At 44.8% G+C, this 19,554-nt stretch overlaps 3 protein-coding genes across 4 annotated transcripts in view; 1 reads left to right on the forward strand and 2 right to left on the reverse strand.

Annotated features, from left to right (window-relative positions):
- fhip1aa (FHF complex subunit HOOK interacting protein 1Aa) overlaps window positions 1–12,809 on the reverse strand; it is a 32,347-nt gene extending 19,538 nt beyond the window's left edge. For both annotated transcript variants that reach the window (XM_080859757.1, XM_080859758.1), the window contains exon 1: window positions 12,597–12,809. The gene's annotated coding sequence lies outside the window, so the exon portion shown is untranslated. The remainder of the gene's footprint in view (window positions 1–12,596) is intronic.
- A 1,252-nt stretch (window positions 12,810–14,061) lies between these two features.
- Window positions 14,062–19,554, forward strand: part of gtf2e2 (general transcription factor IIE, polypeptide 2, beta) — a 12,101-nt gene continuing 6,608 nt past the window's right edge. The window contains exons 1-2 of the mRNA XM_080858776.1: window positions 14,062–14,208; window positions 14,869–15,026. Of these exons, the coding sequence (XP_080714902.1) occupies window positions 14,870–15,026 (157 nt within the window). The 5' untranslated portion in view covers window positions 14,062–14,208; window position 14,869. The remainder of the gene's footprint in view (window positions 14,209–14,868; window positions 15,027–19,554) is intronic.
- On the reverse strand, window positions 17,120–17,416 carry smim18 (small integral membrane protein 18; the record flags this gene model as incomplete). The annotated part of the gene is made up of 1 exon (XM_080858777.1): window positions 17,120–17,416. The coding sequence occupies one exon, from the start codon at window positions 17,414–17,416 to the stop codon at window positions 17,120–17,122; it is 297 nt and encodes a 98-aa protein (XP_080714903.1).

Raw genomic sequence — 19,554 nt, forward strand, 5'->3', positions numbered from 1 at the left:
AGAGCATGCAGCCCAGCTCCCCGGGGAGGAAGGGGCTGGTCCTCCTCAAGACCACAATGCCGAGCGAGGCCAAAGACAGCTCACGGAGCGGCCCAGTCCACAGGGTGCTGGAATGCCTCTACGAGGCTGCTGCCATTCCAACCCTGCCTGAGAAAACGTCCGGAGGACACTGTGACAGTCTTGGCCTGGTGCAAAGACAGCTGGGTGATACTAGGTAGTGTTTAGTTTCATTAGTCTAATGCTATGGACTGATTTGTTTGGGCAGACTGTGAATACAAAAGCACTGCATGTCAACAATCTCATGATATCTTAGCAGAGGAAATCAATGATGTTAAACTGAGGTGAAACTGAAACGATGATGCTGTCTGGCCTCAGTCAACTCCACTTCCCTGTTATTTCCTTTTAGAAGGTTCCGGATGTTAGCAACCAAATATTGCATACAGTAAACAAATGCTTGAGAGTGAGCTGCCATGACTCAGCCAGAGTCATACTCATATCTGCCGCGGAGTGTAAATAACTAAGGAAGTATAGATGGTCTGTTCTGCCGCGGAGTGTATAACTAAGGAAGTATAGATGGTCTGTTCTGCCATAAAATTTTTCCTTGGAGGATTCTGAATGGTGCCTGTTATTATTGGAATGAGGCGTTACTCTACAACAGCGTTGACATGAATGTACAAGTTACAAGACCAACAACAGACCTATGGCAAACATTTGAATCAGTTACTATACTACATTTCTCACTAAATATTACATACAATAAATAATGTAGAAAATCTATTCTGTATTTAGTAATCTTATGTACATTTCCAAAGTAAATGCCTGTTGTTCTAGTGGACTCCAACATGTGGTTGGAGTCATCCCCTTTGGCTGTCTTGTGACCGTCTGTGTGTGCCTTTAAATCCCTGACCTCTGTGTCAGTGCGACCCCCACAACAGGGGGTCAACCGACAATTATGCCGTTTCGGACAACACAAAATGGCCAATCAGCAACCTTTTAATTTGTGTCAATAGCCAATCAGAGCTCTGACATGTTTTTAAAAAGACGAGGACACTTTCATAACACTCACCTAATCACCCTACCCACCCCACAAATCCCCCACATTGACAAAGCAGTGGAGAAATTGTTTGAATATCCCAGTAAATCCCATCTGTTTCTACTTAGACCTCAGGGAGAGAGTGTGCAAGGAGGACTACTCAAGAATCTTAGTGTTCCGCACACACTCCACAAATGATTAGAATTCCACCTACCTCTCTGGGACCATAGCTGCCTCTTGTTTGTGACGCGTAGTTTGTAAAGCAAAGTTCTGGATGTTTCGAAACTACTCTTGAATGGCAGTGAGAGAGGAAGGCTCTGGGAAAGACTGCTGTGGGACGCTACAGCACTGTGGTTTGAGCAGAGTGGCTCTGAACATGCTGTGGTCTGAGGAGGGAGGAGGAGGAGGAGGGGGAGGGAGGGAGGGGGGTAGCAGGAATGTGTGTGTGTGTGTGTGTGTGTGTGTGAGGGAAAGAGAGAGAGGAAGTGACTGGATGAAAAAGTATGAGCAGGCAAATTGAGTTGTAGACATGGAGTGGGAGCAAGGAAGAGGAAGACAGGATATGGATGGAAAAAGAGAAAGCATGACACAGAGAAAAGTTGTGGGTGTGAAAATGGAGGAGAGAAAAAAAACCTCTTCCTCCCAGTCAGTAGACCCCATCAGCTACTCATGGTCAGCATGAGACAATGACCTTCAAATGAACCACCGAGCCAGGGCCCCATACTGCGGGGACAAACAGCCATTATGAACCCAACCGACAACTTCATTCATTCATGAAAACCTATCCCATGATCCCCCACTGTGTGGTCTGTTCCAACTCGCCACTCCATGCCGGCCTCCATGTGTGTGTGTGTGTGTGTGTGTGTGTGTGTGTGTGTGTGTGTGTGTGTGTGTGTGTGTGTGTGTGTGTGTGTGTGTGTGTGTGTGTGTGTGTGTGTGTGTGTGCAGAGGCCGTCCATGCCAACAATCCCACTCAGCAGCAGTAGCAGCAGCAGTCCTCCCAGTCAGGGCAAAGGCTGGACAAACACACTGCTTGTCTCTTCAGCCCCTGTCACAAGCAGCCGACAGCCGCCCGCAGCTCACCCCAAAGCCACTCAGACTGCTATTAACCTGCTTAGGCTGGAGGTCCAAGTGACAGACCAGCCCCACACAGGGGGTCCAGCTGCACCAACACCCCATCAATAGACAGAGAGAAGGGGGGGTGGAGTAGGGAGTAGGGAGGGGGACTCCAACAACACTCCACAACATGCACAGTCTGACACCTGCACAAGCATTTGTTGTCACCTAGATATTGAACATACACACATGGGTTTTCTGTGATATGTATAAACACTGTGTGTGTGTGTGTGTGTGTGTGTGCGCATTTAGTTCAAATCATGTATTTGTATGTGTGTGTGTGTGCGTGCGCGTGTGTGCGCGTGTGTGTGTGTGTAACACGTTTTCAGTAACGTTTCTGTGACCCAGATCTCTGTGCGAGTGCAGTGAGCCTCAGTTTGGTTGTCGGTGCCTGGCGTATGCTTTAATTCTGCGCTAATCTGAGCTTTTTAAGGCCTATCAGACAGATTTCCCCAGCAGAATGAGTGTGTGTGGTTATGGGGTCGCCCACACAAAGGCGTGAGGGGATTACAGCCACTCTCCGTTGTGATTAACTCAAGCCCCGTCTACAATACACACTAACAACGGATCGGTGTCCATCTGTGCTCTACAGAGAAGCAGCCGTGCCCGGGCATGGGATCATCTGCTCCATGCAATTAGAGCACGCTCGTGTGGTATGCCAGGCCTCTCCCTGCCCACTGACTGCCCCTGACCCCTGGAGACCCAAGGCTAGCGCACCTCCACCCTCCCCTTCATCGCCATGACAATGCATACCTTTAAAAGGTGGGGTCAGTTTCACAACTTATTAAACAGTAATGATGAATAGGAGTCCATCCCTCTACAGATTACTTCAGAGGGTTCAAATCCTGGGTTAGGTTGTCAACATGACCCCAAGGATGTGGTTGGTTAAGCAGGGGTGGGTTTCACAACTTATTCACCATCAACAAACAATAATGATGAATAGGAGTACATCAGAGATTACTTTAGAGGGCTGGAAAAGATCCACTGAGTGAAAGTATCCTGCTTTGGGTAAGGGGTTTGGTTGTCAACATGACCCCAAGGATGTGGTTGGTTAAGCAGCTCCACTGTATTTGAGAAAGCTGACCCAAATGAAAGGTGCATTCATCTCCGACTGCGGCGGCAGCTGCCGGGGCGCCGTGGAAGAGCCCCTCAGGACAGGGAGAGGAGGCGGCACAGGGACGCTGCTCCACATCCTCAAAATAGACCAGCAGGGGCATGCATGCCACACAGCTGAAGTAGGCCAGCAGTAGACTCAGCAGAGGCAGCCTCTGAAAAGGCAGCCCGCAGATCACAGATACACACTCACACACACAGATACACACGGATACACACACTCATATTGCACCCTGATACTTATCTCCCACTTCTGAGAAGGACAGACAGAAGGGTGTGTGTGTGTGTGTGTATGTGTGTGTGTGTGTGTGTGTGTGTGTGTGTGTGTGTGTGTGTGCAGAGGCCGTCTCTGAAGAGGCAGCCCGCAGATCACACAGATTCTCAAACTCGGCCCGTGCATGTGTTTGTGTTTGGTGGTACGTTTCTGTGTGTGTGCATGGGGACAGCACACTGGGGACCTCCTTATCAGCCACTCTGTATCACAAGCAGCCCGCGTACTCCACTTACCTGCAATTACCCAATTAGGTGATTATGTTAATTGATATAATTCGTCTTGCACACCGAAGATCTTGAGACGAATAAGTTCAAACATGCGAACAAAGACGTATAAACAGTGAATAAACAAACTTCCTTCAGAACTGAAATTAAAGAAGCTCCCTGGTGTGAACTGGTGTGGGCTGCGCATGTATAACTCCAAACGGGTACACTGGATTACTGTACAGAGTCCGGATGTAAACAGGAAGATGAGAGAGAGAGAGAGAGAGAGAGGAAAGGCTCTGAATGCTCCGCTGATCAAGAGCCTTTTACTACCTTAGAAAACACCAAAGGGGAAGATCAATCCGTCCTGTGTTCCAACGGAGCGTTAACAGGACCCCCTGTGGAGGAACCTCCCTCATCAACAGGATCCTCATCAGCAACTACCAGCCAGCCTCTTAATTAGAAGTGTTCCCCTCTCGCTCTCTCCTGCTCTCTCTCTCAGATACACACACACACACACACGCACGCACACACACACACGACACACACACACACACACACACACACACACACACACACACACACGACACACACACACACACACACACACACACACACACACACACACGAAGCAGCCTGAGAGCAGGCACACTCACACCACATTCTGCATTGTGCTGTGGATTCATATAGAACATGTGTGTGTGTGTGTGTGTGTGTGCACACGTGAAAAAAAGGGCTGGTCAGGGGGGGGTTGCACATTCCACACTGAATGGGGAAAACTCATTCCAGGCATGTGGCAGTGTACTGTAGAGTGCTCCGCATGACATAAGAGGCTACAGAGAGGGAGAGAGAAAGAGAGAGAGAGAGAGAGAGAGAGAGAGAGAGAGGGAGGGAAAGAGAAGAGAGAGAGAGAGAGAGAGAGAGAGAGAGAGAGAGAGAGAGAGAGAGAGAGATTGAGAGAACTGAAGTGCTGACTGCTTGAAAAAATGTCCACTTAACAGAAACATTGCATGTTAAGTCAAGGGTGACCCATGTGGCTAATGTAAGCAGCGCTCTGACTTTTAATGTTTCACTACAGCCGGTGTCCTTGGTACAGACTTACAGATATGCGACATGGTAACAGAGAGCAGGCTTACTCAGAGAGGGCTCGGCCTTCCAGCTCTTTAGTCATCTCACAATGGCATATGAAGTCATCATAAGCGCCTATCAGGTTTCAGTGAAATTCAACTTCACATGATGTGCTGGCTTACAACATAAGAGGCAGAGACCTGGCTGTGTACAGAAAAAAAAGGGTCACATCACCGATTACCACCTCACTAAAGCACCTGTTCAAATACAACTACCCTGCACAACCTGGGGCTCATGTGACAGCCTCTCTAGAAAAGGCCCACACTAAATGGGAGCACACACAGGAAACTTCAGAAGGTGCAACAATAGCAGAGAGAGGGATGAGAGATAATGCCACAGGGCTTACAGGGCAAGACTGAATGTGTGTGTGTGTGTGTGTGAACGTGTGTATATGTGTGTGTGTGTATGTATGTATGTGTGTATGTGTATGTGTATGTGTATGTGTATGTGTGTGTGTGTGTGTGTGTGTGTGTGTGAGAGAGAGAGAGAGACAGATTCCACACCCATTTTTCTGTTCCACCCCTGTTGCTGGCTAGATAGTCTCCCTGGAGGTTTCACACAGCAGGACGGGGCGAGGCTGGGCTCACACAGCAACCACACCTACCTGAAATGGGACTGCTGTTGGAACTTGTGCTGCTTGCTCGTGGACTACGACTCCTCAGCACATTGGGCACTGGATCAATCACTAGCTGATTTCAGCGTCTCAACATGCAGCGACTTAACATGCAATGTTTCTGTTAAGTGGACTTTTTCAAGCAGTCAGCACTTCAGTTCTCTCAATCTCTCATGAATGGGCATCCTTAGGGCTAATGCATGTTAGTCTTTCAATTTCCACACCATGAAGACATTACCCCATAAAAGTGCTGCCAATACAACTACTGACATTCAAGTCTCTCTCTCATAGAGTCTGTTTTGTTAATGTTCTAAGCCTATGAAGTAACAAAGAGGTTAATTTTTCAAGACGACATAAATTAGCAAACAAACTGCCACTATGACCATATGCCAACCCAAAATCAGAACACACACATTTGATGAAGCAATGATGACGTAAGGGAAATGTACAGGTCCGGGTGTCCAAGGAGACAGGAGGGTGAGGTTAGGGCCACAGCCGTGACAGGCTCTACTGAAATATTTACAGGTGGGAGCACAGAGGGCCAGATTACCACACGCTATTTATAGCCTCAGGCAGCACAGGGCCATTAACAAAGAAGACACAGCACAGCCACTCACGGCTACTCATTCCTCCACAGCTGTCTCCAGTGGGTGCCACAAACCTCCTCTGATTTACTGCCCCTCGCCCTCAATCACGGTTGTGTATCAGATGCCTGAAAGTGCCATATCGGCCTCATATGACGTCATACACAGGGGGTTCATTATACTCTAACCCTAACCCTAAAAAATCCTAAGAAAAAGTTGATTCTGACACTTAGAAACACTACGTAACTTCCGGTATGGCACTTTCAGGCATCTGATGAATCCGCAACCCTCAATCACACCACGGGCAGTCTTACAGGTGGAGTGTTGTGACAAATAGGGATAGCTTTGGTGCTTGCCCTTCAAGAACTTCAACTAGATCGTCTTTTGGATCCTTAGATTTAGGGGTATGGCTGAATCCATACTGTCAACGTTAATTGTTATTAGTTCAACATCTTAGGTTGAAAAGAGGATCAAGGGTATTCAAAATGTGTCCAGTAAAGTATTAGCAATAGCCGCTCACACACTGTAATGGTTGCCATCAACCTTGGCCAACATCAATTATCAGAGAGTTGGTATAAACACCAGGCTACGCACCATGGGCAACCAGGCCTTCTCCTCTGCAGCGCCGCGTCTGTGGAACAGCCTCCCGGACCACTTAAGGGCAACACAGACACTAGACTGTTTTAAGACTGGCCTAAAAACCTTTTTATTTAGAAAGGCGTTTCCTACTTTTTAAAAACGTATTATTCTTCAAACTATGCTTTTGTTATGGGCTGTTTTTAACTATGTAGCACTCTGAGATTCTGTTTGAATGTAGAGTGCACTACAAATTAAATTAATTAGATGATAGATAGATAGATGGATGGATACTTTATTAATCCCAAGGGAAATTCATGAAATCATAGAATAGAATTATTATTATTATTATTATAACCTGTGATCAGCCTGATTCACCGCATGGAGGAGACCCAGCACCTGTTTGTGAAGGCCATGCTGAACACGTGAGCCTCTCCCCTGAGCCATGTGCGGCGTGCGGCATGTGTGCACCCAGTGCCAGGTTGATTTACATGTTCAAACAAGAGCACCGCGGCTAGGAGCCTGACAGGAGACTACCATGTGGTCTGACTAGTTGAAGAAGGCTTCGACGCAGATATGGTTGTTTGTCGTGTTTTGCCAGGTTTGTTTGACATCTTGCGCGTATAATAGTTGCACGAAGCAAATATGTCTTCGTTTAAAGTGCTGTTTAAAAAAAATATTATCTGAAAATAATAATTTAACGGTAGTTTCCTGCAGAGCTACACAAACACACGTCTTACTCCATGCTCGCTCAGCAGCGTTTCCCCCGACAGGAGACTACCAGAGCAGAGCCCTAAGGAGAGTCTCCACCGGTAACCAAGGAGGTGTAAACACACGCGAGAGGGAGACCCAACACCCAAGAGGACATGGAAACGCATGACAACATCACACACTCCCCAGACATCACGCAAAGAGACTGGGCACAAACATATATGGACACCTGCACACAGTTTCTATGATGCCCCAAACTATATAGTAACTATAGATTCACTGCTTACGTACACAGACATCTCGCCTTACTACATCTGCTATGCCATCTGAGATGTGTGCATGCCTTTCCTGGGCTGTTTACCAATGGCTTCCAGCACAGTATTTTGGGCCAGCAGATCTCATCAGAATCAGGGATTGTAGGTGACAGGGCACAATGGACAATGTTCAAAGCTGTGTTTTACGTTCGCTCCACAACGGGCACTATTCAGGGGAGCCTCCTGCCAGGCTACGGCTGATACGGGTGCTTTATGGCGGTGGAGGAGGAGCTCAGTCAGCCGCAGACAGACCCACAGTCCAAACACACAAGCTGATAACATTCAGGTAGTGGGTGATAATGGTGCTCCTACTGCTGATATGATGAGCAATGCAGAGTTGCTAATCAGGTGGAACAGAGGGGCAGAGTGGACAGTAACGCTTGGCTACCAGCCTTCACCTCATAAGGGGTATTATGGCTCACTTCTGTAGCCCAGACTGGCAGGGCTGTTGAGGGTTGATATGGAGATAAGTGTGTGTGTGTGTGTGTGTGTGTGTGTGTGTGTGTGTGTGTGTGTGTGTGTGTGTGTGTGTGTGTATCTGAGAGAGAGAGCAGGAGAGAGCGAGAGGGTAACGCGTCTAATTAAGAGGCTGGCTGGTAGTTGCTGATGAGGATCCTTGGGAGACACAAGCAGTCACAAAAAAAAACCCATTCAATCCTTGTTACTCGCCATTCTCTACCTCTATCTACATCACAGAGAACATTTTTAGCGACTGATGTCACCAGGCCAGAAGGACAAAACATGAAAGACGGCTTGCCGATTTTTTTTTATCACAAAGACAGACTCTCGCACAAAAGAGGGTCCCAGCATAAGGGCCTTTGTGGGAGAGATCTGAGTGATCACCACTTCCTCTGCCAGCCTGCCTGAACGCAGGCAAAACAGATAAAAAGGACTCGTCTTTGCATGAGCAGCAAGGCAATGTCTGACTGCGAACCACAGAGAGGAGAGGGAGGGGTAGAATCGACAGAGAGATGGAAAAAAAAGAGGATGAGAAATATGAAGAAAAAATGGTGATGACAAAGATGTCTCCTCTGTGATTAGGGTGTAATTCTACACTCAGTTTAAATTGGTCATGTGAGAAGTCTGCGGCTGGTCTCCTTTGATGATTCTTATCCTTAAAGGCACCCAGTGCAACTTTATATAGGCTTGAGACTCGAAAAATAAACATTCAAATTTGAGTATTTTTTACACATAGTAAGTTTCAATAACTCCATACCATTACATATCGACATTCAAGGAGCAAAGATGAGACGTCGTAAACAACAACAATCGCCGGTGGGGAGAGGCCATTTTTCCATTGACTGGAATCCTGCTTTATTTATTGGTTCGGCTAGTTTTAGCGCTCTTTTTAACGCCCAAAGTATCAAATAATGATGCAAATGTGCTAATATGGTGAAGTAAATGTCAATATCATAAAGATTGTCTTATCCAGAATATTTCCATTTTAATGCCCTAATGTTGCACTGGGTGCCTTTAACTCCTGCTCAAGGTCTTCCTTCTCCAAATTTAGGAGAAGAGGACAATACAATATGTGAAGTTACATCATTGGTTCCAAGTTTGTAAGGGAGAGCTATGCAGAACTGGAATTTGTCATCATTTCAGGATTACATTTTTTTGAGTGGTAATAACTAGCACCTGAGGACCTGCCCAGCCTCAGCGTGTTCGGCCCCTGGGGGCCCCACTGAGGCTCCCAGGAGGAATGCTTAGAAGCCATTGAAGATAGATTTAATCCCAAACACGGGACACGGCGGAGGTGAGCCAGGCCACACGGCTTGATGGGAACGACGAGAACCAAAGCCATAGCCATGGCTATAAGTTGCCACCCTTTATCAAATGTCAGAAAAATAACTCTGCCAGCTTCCTGGGAGTAAATGACCATCCAGAAACACTGAGCGTGTCCAATTTTATATATAATATAATTTGATTTAATCCCTTAGGGTGTGAGATGACTGAGAAGCTTTCAAGTTTCAAGTCACATATTTCAGGCACAGCATAAAAAGCAGTTTCTCTTTATCTGAGACGAGTAGCATAGCAAGAAATCTACCTGCATATATTTGATTTGAGTCAGCGTTCTACCATTCATCAACTTTGAATGGATTTGCATAGAATGCAACGGAGTAACTGGAACTCATATGAATACATATGTGTGGTCTTTGTGTGCTTCCAAAGGCAGGTGTACAAGATATATCTCTTAATATCCACAAACACATACACTAGTCGTTACCTCACACACCAGCCATGCCAAATAGAGGGTGTAGTTCCAGGACAATAAGCTGCTGAGCCTGTCATAGGTGTGGTAACTAAAGAGGTTGAACCAGAAATTTCACAAGAAAAGGCTGATTTGAGTTTTGGAATGTACTACAGTCTCCTGCCACCCAGACAGTCGTCTGAACATTATTCACCTGCTCTGTAAAGAGGTGGCTAAAACAACCAAGATTTAGAGAATATTTGCAAGTGTACAGTACAGTATATTCAGTGAACTGTAAGTGCATGCCAGGATCTGTGAACATTGCATGTTCTGTTTGTGTAGGCTACAACAATCTATTTCAGAATAATGTTTTAGAGCAGGGGTCTTCAACAGGGGGTCCCGGGTCGCGAAATCTTTGGTTGATAAGATATTTTTTTTTAATATTTAAAAAAAAAAAAGAAAAGAAAAATTCAAAAATAAGTGAGGATTTGCGAGGTGTGTGAGCCTCCTAGCTAATGTTAGCAAGGTACTACCTACAATCTTAACAACTTGCTAGCGGTGTGATTGGTTTGTTGACCTGTCAATCTCACTATAACATCTACGTTGTCAACACAACTCCATGCGCCAGACTCCTCCTCCGTCATCCGTTGGATCGTGTCAGTCAGGAGTAATTGAAAAGAAGATACATCTCCTTAATGTAGGAGGATGTGTGCCATCGACACAATAACAGGGTAGCTATGTTTATTTGGCACTAGGCCCAGTATATTATAAACAAAATGTTATGCAATTTATATAGTAGGGGGTCCCTGCTCATCTCGCCATCAGTTTAGGGGTCCCTGGCCTGAAAAACGTTGAAGACCCCTGTTTTAGAGCCAACATGGGCACAGATGGCTTGCGAACAGTTGGTTTCCACATTTCACATGATGAATGTGTTAACTGGCACAGCTCTACTGGTATTTCACAGACAATTACATACAGTATGAGCACTAAAAATTACGAATGAACAGTTATGAGGGTCTGTGTATCTCTTGTTCACAACCCTCTCATCACCGTTGAGTCTGTGCAGAAACTGGATTAAAAGCACAATAAACGTTGCCCTATACCGACACATTTAATAAAGCTGCAAGGTTTACACTAAATGTTAAACATTGCAATGCAATACAGGTGGTTGTGAAGTGAAGCTACAAAATACAGTTATGCGATATTGCAACATTATAAGAAAAGAGGAGAAGGACTAATAAGAAGATAACAGACTAAAGTCTATGAGAAAATAGGACCCCGAGGAGGCTGAAATGAAATATTCCAGTTCCATCCACATGAAAGTGAGGTCTGTTGAAGCAGAAAGATCTTGTAATGTCCAGGGGATCAGCTACATTCATAAAGAGCTTTAGTCTGTGCCCGCTCACTCTACCCATTCTCAGTGTTGTGACCCTTGGCAAAAGTCAAGGTCAAAATGAGCTTCTCTAATAGTATAATAATATTACTATGGTGGTTTGCTGGAAGAAATAGTACACAGTGCCCAATACTCCAAACATATGCTCTTAGGACAGGAACAAGGAAGAAGAAACACCGGAGTAATGTCAACATGAGCCACTATACAGAGGTATACATGGTCCATTGATAACATCACACGCTGTTTGTTAGCATCCATTTGACTTGAGGTTAATTGAGGTTATTTTCTTATTCACTGTAAAAAATATTGAACACAGCAAAAAGTCAGCAGTAAATCAACAAAATATAATCACTGACGCTCTTTTACTTGTAGCATCCTTGGTTTTACAAGCATAGCAGCTATGTTTTTGTTTCATAATATGGAGCCTGTTGACGATATGACATACACAAATACATCAATCTCATGAAGGTTTACAGTGTAACAAAATCCTTGTTCAAATATGAACAGGACACCAATATACCCAATTGAAAGGAAATGGCATGGCATATAGGCTGCGTCACCTTTGGAACTATAGGAGGACAAGAAATTGTGTAGGAACTATAGACCTTGCTTTAAGTATCCTACAAAGTTTTAATTTCCCCACTCTGTAGCAATCCAATAACATTTTAAACTTCGGAGGCCAGGTTTCAGTGGCAGCCTGGCAGGGTAGGATCACATCCTAACCTTATACAGAATTACAAGGTCCTGATTTACACGTAATTTAGTAGGGTCATTTAAATCAAATTAACTTCACGTCAAAACTCTATTCTAAAATAGGCCACAGGCTCGTTGGTTACTGAAGTGCTAGAGTTGACGAGAAGTTGACAGAGAACACTGTGTGAACACTGCTGAGTTCGACTTGGCAGGTCAAAACATTCGAGTCGTTCTTGTACCTGTGAACAGCTTTTGGTGCTCGAATCACATTCAAGTTCATAAGAAACCACAGGATAACGAATAACCTTTAGCCGAGTGTTTCTGTGGAACTGTGTAAATATATTTGAATGGTATAGCCTACTGCTGTTACGCATGTTTCGTTCCCTCCAACTGGCGCACGCTTTGACCACAACTTCATATCACATCATAATGATTTAATGAACAAAACGTGCGGACGCACGTGAAATGTTAAAAGTACCCTACCCAATGGCTACTGTAACAATCTCTAACGTGAACATTAGTTAGGCTACATTGCAGTTTACATTGTAAAGCATACAATAACAAAATGACAGTCCAACTTTGCGCAGAACCTGACTATGGCAACGTTTGAAAATTAAGCTAATTGAAACGTATGTAAACATAAGAATCACAACTCACCGTAGGACTATCTGTCGCAGCTTCAATCAAAATATGTCCCTTTAATCTTACAGACGAGTTGGAAATATGCTTGTCGTGCTAAATATATTTCAGGTTCTCCACTTGAAACTCCTCAGTGGTCTCACTCGCTCCAGAATGTTCTTCATTGTTTTATCAAACTAACCAGATTTAGTGTAATTAAATGGCATCAGCGACTGCCCTGCCTAAAATATCGGCAGCCCTAACCTGAATGTTGCGCTGAGGCAAGGTGAGTTTAGAAGCAGTTAAGCTCCACCCCGTCAACTCAATCGCAACTGGAGACGGAAAGCGCTGCTTTCTTCAAACATCTCGCAATAGACACTACAAGGCTACTTGTTTTTTTCCCCACAGTGACACAAACGTCCAAGTATTTCACGAATCCGTTTGCATACTGAAGGATACATTTTCAAGCTGTGACTCAACTAGCCGTAAATAATATGTAACCGTGCAGGGTGGTCACATGATACATTATTACATAATCCTCCTAGTAGGCTACATCTGAGTGTCTTAATAGCATAATGTTTTCAGGGTCATGCTACAGCGTTCCCCCACAGCCCAAATCGTAGCCTATAGGCCTAATGGTTTTAAGGTTTAAGAGGGTGCAGTAGTGCAAAACAAAATTGGAAAATAAAAAAACAACAATATCATCAGTTGGATGACATTCTCCCACTCCTTCCCACGACATTTCAGTAATTCAAAGCGTTTAACCCACCATTTGAATTTGTGCATGGACCTATTAAGTGACGCGATTGTTTGCGTAACGTCGGCTACTATTTCACTCTGCAACAGCAGAGGGCAATACAACACACACATACCACTGCAACTTTTTCAATATCAAGAAGTCAGGTCAGTAGGCTGAGTGGTTGGGTGATAAATGAAAAAAAAGAAAGCCTACATTGATACGAACAGGTATTGGAGATCACGTTGCATATCGACGTACAAGGACATTATTTTGCATAATCCACATGCCATGGTCACATGACGTTAGGCCTACTTTTTTATATAAAGTTTGGGAGTTGCCATAGGTTCCCAAAGTCAAAGAAATGAAAATATCCACTTCTAAATATGGATTAACAAGAAGGCCTCGTTTATAGGCCTACTGGAATATATGATTCATCGACAGTGGCTTTCCTCTGCCTGTAGTTTTTGAATATATAATATTACATGTGGATGTGTGTTTGCCTCTATCAAAGCCTTCAGTTTTCGATGTTGCCTATCTATTTTATATTTTCTGAAGTTTGCACTTTAACCTATTCAGCCACTCCCTGATTGATGGGACAGATGATCATGAAATATTTCATCCTGACACCACGTTGGTCTTACCACAGGAACAAAACTCCAAGCCAGTGGGTGGCGCAAAAGATTTTTCTGATGTTTAAAGAAAACTACAGAAGGAGAAGTTGAAACAGAACCACCGGAACCAACCAACAAGTCCAACGCTAGTTAGCCAGTTGAACGCAAGCTAGACACAAAAGAGTGACTTGATACACTGTGTACAGTTGGTTAAAGAAATATCCGATGAGCGTGACATTGATATTTCAAACGTAGCCTGACTGTTTCTCTCAACGAGGGGACACGCGGTCGAATATACAAGGTTGGTTTTTGACGCTTTTGATAAGATAAAGGTTAACTTTCCAGCTAGCTTGTGCGCTAGCCACAGTCCTCAGTATTTGTGTTGACAACTTCGTTTGACGTTAACGTAGCTGTATATAATATGTTGCTAAGCAAACCACACTTAGCTACCTAGATAGAGACCGTTAACATAAGCAAAGATAGGTGAGCGATGTCATCCATTCATTTTACGATTGTTATATTAAAGGTGTTTTTCTAACCAACTCAGTGAAAGTAGTATCCATTCTAACGTTAGCCGTTTAGCCTGCTAGTTGTATGTCCTGAGGTTGGCATCAGTCGTCAATTTAGTTTTGGTCACGAATCTACTCAGGTAAAGTTAGTTCCGTCAAAGCACTTCTTGTGTTAAAAAAAGTTGATGCAATGGTAGGTAGCTAGCTCATTTATGTGTAGTAATTCACACAGCATGTTACATTAAAACCAGAGACATGTCATTATCATTAGCTGACACATGTTGGCGTTTCCACTGTTATTTATTTGATCTAACAACAGATTTCTAGTGATCAGGTTAATCTGATCTACTGTAGACTGTTGACAACATGAACCTCCACGGAGGTGTGGGATTGGTTAACACTCCTTACACTACAATTCTATCATATTGATTTAAAAACAGCTTTATTTTCAGGATGGATCCAGCTTTGCTTCGGGAGAGGGAGCTGTTCAAGAAGAGAGCCCTCAGCACTCCCGCAGTTGAGAGGAGGCCAGCTCCTTCTGAATCGAGCTCTTCCAAGAAGAGAAAGGCCAGGCCAGACAAGGAGGCATCAGGATCCAAAAACAGTGCAGGTTAGATGAGTGTCACTAGTTTCTTGGCTGTTGTAACCCTCAAGTGTCCGCTTAATCATGCGTTAAATTATATTGATATTGGCTTGGTGGCCATGGAACACTACATAGATGAGCCTAAACATCATGACCACTTACAAATAAAGCAAAAAATCTTGATTAGCTAGTAATAACCACACTTTGTCTGGGAGATGTTTGTCATCAAACATTCTATTTGTATATTTGTCCAGCTGGATGCAGGAGAAATGGGACCCGAAACATACCTCGTAGACATTTTAATGATTGCTATGGGTAGAATGTGTCGTAACACACTGTGCATTGCACCCAGCTATGTATGGTGCTGTGCAGCCACAAACCTGTCCGAGTGCCCATGCCAACGCCTGTCCGCTGTCTGTCCATGAATTGCTGGAAAGCCCTGCGTCCAGGGATTTGTGAGGATGTCAGTTTGACATATGTATGCCATCTACTCAAACATTGGTGTGGACCATGTCTTGAAACACAATCATTACTGGCAGCCAAGGAGACATAAAGCACAGACGAGTTTCAGCCTAAGCCATCGTCTACGCGTCTGTAGATAAACTGGTCAAAATAAATAAGCAATGAGACGAGCTTGAGAGTGCGGTTTTTTTTTCTACTATAAGTTAACAGTCTTTTTCACTCGCACCCAAAATTGCCTTTATTTTGGAAGTAGAGCGTGCCTATCCTTACAAAAAGCCAAGAAGAAATTCCATCAAAACAGGGCTTTAAGAGTGCACTTTACATTGTTTGTAATGGGCACACAAGAATTAGAACTGGACCTTAGGGCGACAGAAGAAGTTCATTGCTCCCAACGAGTCACACTGTATTTGACGTCATTTAGGCTGCAAATGACGAGGCTTGTGTTCACTGAGTACTTCGGGAAGGGAGTACACTAGCCAGGTTGTTAGAGGGAGGGTGATGCTCTGGGTAATGATTTGCTGGAAAGCCCTGGGACCAGGGATTTGTAAGGATGTCAGTTTGACACATGTATGCCACCTACTCAAACATTGGTGTGGAACATGTCTTGAAACACAATCATAACTGGCAGCCAAAAAGACATTCCATCCAAACAGGGCTTTTACAGTAACTGGCTGGGATTAGAGTGCACTTTACATTGTTTTTGTTTTGTTAAATAACATACCTTTTCAAGTGATGAAATATATAGCCTTAATAATGGTGGAACAGTATCTGGGTCATATTGGATTGTCAGTTAGCCCTCCTGTGATTCCCTCCCTTAATGACAATGGTCATGTATATAGCAGACGGTCATATTATGGTCGTGTACTGTAGCAGACGGTCATATGAGGCAAGTGGTCATAATGTTTTGGGTCATCGGTATGTACAGTTGGTTGCCATACGTGAACTTTATTCATATAAACACTTAATGAATTGCTGCAGAGATAGTATGATAGACAGACAGCCTTGCCTTTCTGAGAAATGTAGAGTGCTAACTATGCGTAACATCAAATTGGCACATTTTCCCAAATGGACACATACAGTTACATTTTTTTCTTCCAATGCATTTTGGTTAACTGATTTTTAAGGTTTTAAAGCAGGTTTTTAAGGCAGATGACAAAATGCAATGCATGTACTGCAATTTGAGGGGATTGTAATTTAGATCTCTTCCCTTCTTCCTGACCCAAATGCAGCTTATGGAGATTTAGATTTGCACAATAGCAAGGGCAGTGTTTGCACTGGATGGTACTTGGATGATTAACTTGTGTATTTTATCTGGAGTCTTTTTTATGTAGAGTTTGAATTCTTTTTTTTATTGACCACAGCCCCATCATAGTAAAAGCATTTTAGAGCCTCACTCATTGGAAAAAAAAGGATATGTTACTTTTCAAATACAGAAACATTTCAGAAAACAAGTTAGTTGATACCCCAAGTAATTCCTCTCAGCATCTCTCGTCAGTCTATTGTCAGTGATGTGGGTGGAACAGAAAGGATCAGGTGTGCGTGTTTGTGTGTGTTTGGGTGGAGTTGAGGGGGTGGGGGGGTGGGGGGGGAGTGGTGCGTGCTCCGAGCATAGTCTGCTTTGTTTGTAGAAAGCCACTTGTCTGGCGGTTGGCCCTGCGCTACACCACCTCTGTGTGGCTGCTGCCTCCCACTCTCTCCATCACTCGGCAGAATGTGCCGGGCTCTTCGCGCTGGTCGCGCACCGTCTTGCCCTTGGCGAAGCAACCGCAATCCAGCAGCTCGTAGAGCAACGCCAGCGCAGCGAGGGAGAGGACCGTGAGGATGAAGAGCAGCAGGATGACAAAGCAGGCCACGTTCCAACCGTCATGGAACGGGTACAGTTCCTGGACCTGCAGTTCCACGGCTTTCAGCTCTGTCTGCGGTCGCCACGGCAACCCTGCCTCCGAGACGTTCATGATTATCTGAGAGGCACAAGGGGACACAAGAAGAAAGATGATTTGATTCTTGAAAATTCCCTGAGATTCAAAACAAAACAACAACAAAAAACAGGACAATGTTATTTGGTATCAAATTTGGTAAATAATGAGGTTACATTTTTTTCAGTTTAAACCCCACTTCACACAGTCCTGTATCTGGCACAGTAGAGAAAAAGGACATGACTCAACCTCTCTTCAAAAGCAGATAAAGGAGAAGAAACAAACATGTCAGTCACCCTTACTGAAAGGAATAGCCTAGACATTGTAGCAGACGAAGCAAAGCCTGGAAGTAAAGTGAGAGAGAGCCAAGCAGTTTACTGTGCTGTCAGTGCTCATCCACTCTTCAGTGGCCTCTCCCTGTGCTAGCTCCACTGGTGAAGTCTGGTGACGTCTGGTGAAGTCTGGTGACGTCTGGTGGTCACTACTGAGGAGCCAGTAGCTTGAGTCAGGTTACACAGATGAGAAAGACAGCCATGATACAGGAGTGGACAGGCTGTTTTGTGTTAGCTTACCTGGAAGAGACACTGGGCTTTAACCAGGTCAGCTGTGTAATGGGATCTGGTGTGCCACATATCGTGCCCACAAAATGGCCATCGATGCACACTGTTCTTCAAGCTTTAAAATCTTTGTTGGCTCAGAAATGATTCTAACCTATCAGTTTTTATACAGCTGCCCTTTTTGGGAGGCATCTGTTGATCACATATTCACATCTAGTTTGTCACAGGGGTCATGAAGGTTCTCCTCCATGGTAAACATTGATTTCTTTGCCATTGACATCTGCTTATCCAGCCTCTCTTAATGAATACATGTTTTGGTTTGTTACTTAGTTTTTATGGTTTTTCTTTTTAGTTTTTTTTTTTCTATTAATGATCCCAAATCATTGTTGCATTGAAGATTGTCTGATTATTCAGTGTATGTAGTGCATCACCTTGTCACATGCCTAGCCTAAAGCTTTTATGCAGTGGTACACAGGAGAGGCTGCATAATGTCCTCACATTTGATATTTAGACCCCCTCCCCCCTTTGACCCCTTTCCCAACAAAAGAAACATGTCTGCAGGAAACTCTTCTGGAAGCTGAGTAGATCGTAATGGTGTAATTGGCAATCTAGTGTTGTAGAGGTTGTTGCCATCATGCTCTGTGGATCAAAAGGAAGAGACAGGAGAGGACTGTCTCCGACTGAAGTGGCTGCTTCTGTACAAGCACCGAGTATGTCTCAGCAGGGCACTGATGAGCCAGGTGTGTGTTAGTGTGTGTGTGTGTGTGTGTGTGTGTGTGTGTGTGTGTCTGGGATGCTCTCTCTTTTTCTGGAGACCACTTAGCCACTGGCACACACACTCACGCACACACACTCACGCACACACACACACACACACACACACACACACACACACTCACACACACACAAACACTAACCCAGGCTCCATCCCGTCTGTGTAATTCTATAATACACGAACAGATGGGTTTTCCTCCTCGTCATTTACTCCCATCACCAACCCTCCAAGGACCTACACACACACACACACACACACACACACACACACACACACACACACACACACACACACACACACACACACACACACACATCCCCCCTCAAGATGTGCCCAGCTGGGCCTGGTCTGGGTCTCTTCTTTTCCTGCCCGCTCCTCTCCTCTCCTCCCTCCCCCCTCCCCCTCACCCATCCTTCCCTCCCTCTGTGTGTGTGTGTGCCTCCAGTCTCTCCATCCAGACTGCTCAGCGTCACACAGCAGCCCCAGAATCATCATGAAACCCACTCATGTTTTTATTAATGCGTCTGTCACTGTCTGCCCTGCCCTGCTCCTCTCCTCTCCTCTCCCCTCCTCTCCCCTCCTCTCTTTTCCTCTCCTCTCCTCTCCTCTCCTCTCCTCTCCTCTCCTCTCCTCTCCTCTCATCTGCCCACTTCTCCGTCAGCACACAGTCCACTGTTTACATCCCCTGCTTCATTCAGTCCAGTCAGCGCTGGAAAAGTAGCCCTTTTAAAGCGCCGCCCGTTTGAACGAGCTGTTATCCAGCTTTAGCTGATCCAGTGGGCGACGTGCAGCGGAGGAGAAACGCTCATGCATGAACTAAAATGTGCGTGAGGCGCAGCAGAATA

The sequence above is a fragment of the Sprattus sprattus genome, assembly GCF_963457725.1.
Source record: "Sprattus sprattus genome assembly, chromosome: 20".
NCBI classification, from domain to species: domain Eukaryota; kingdom Metazoa; phylum Chordata; class Actinopteri; order Clupeiformes; family Clupeidae; genus Sprattus; species Sprattus sprattus.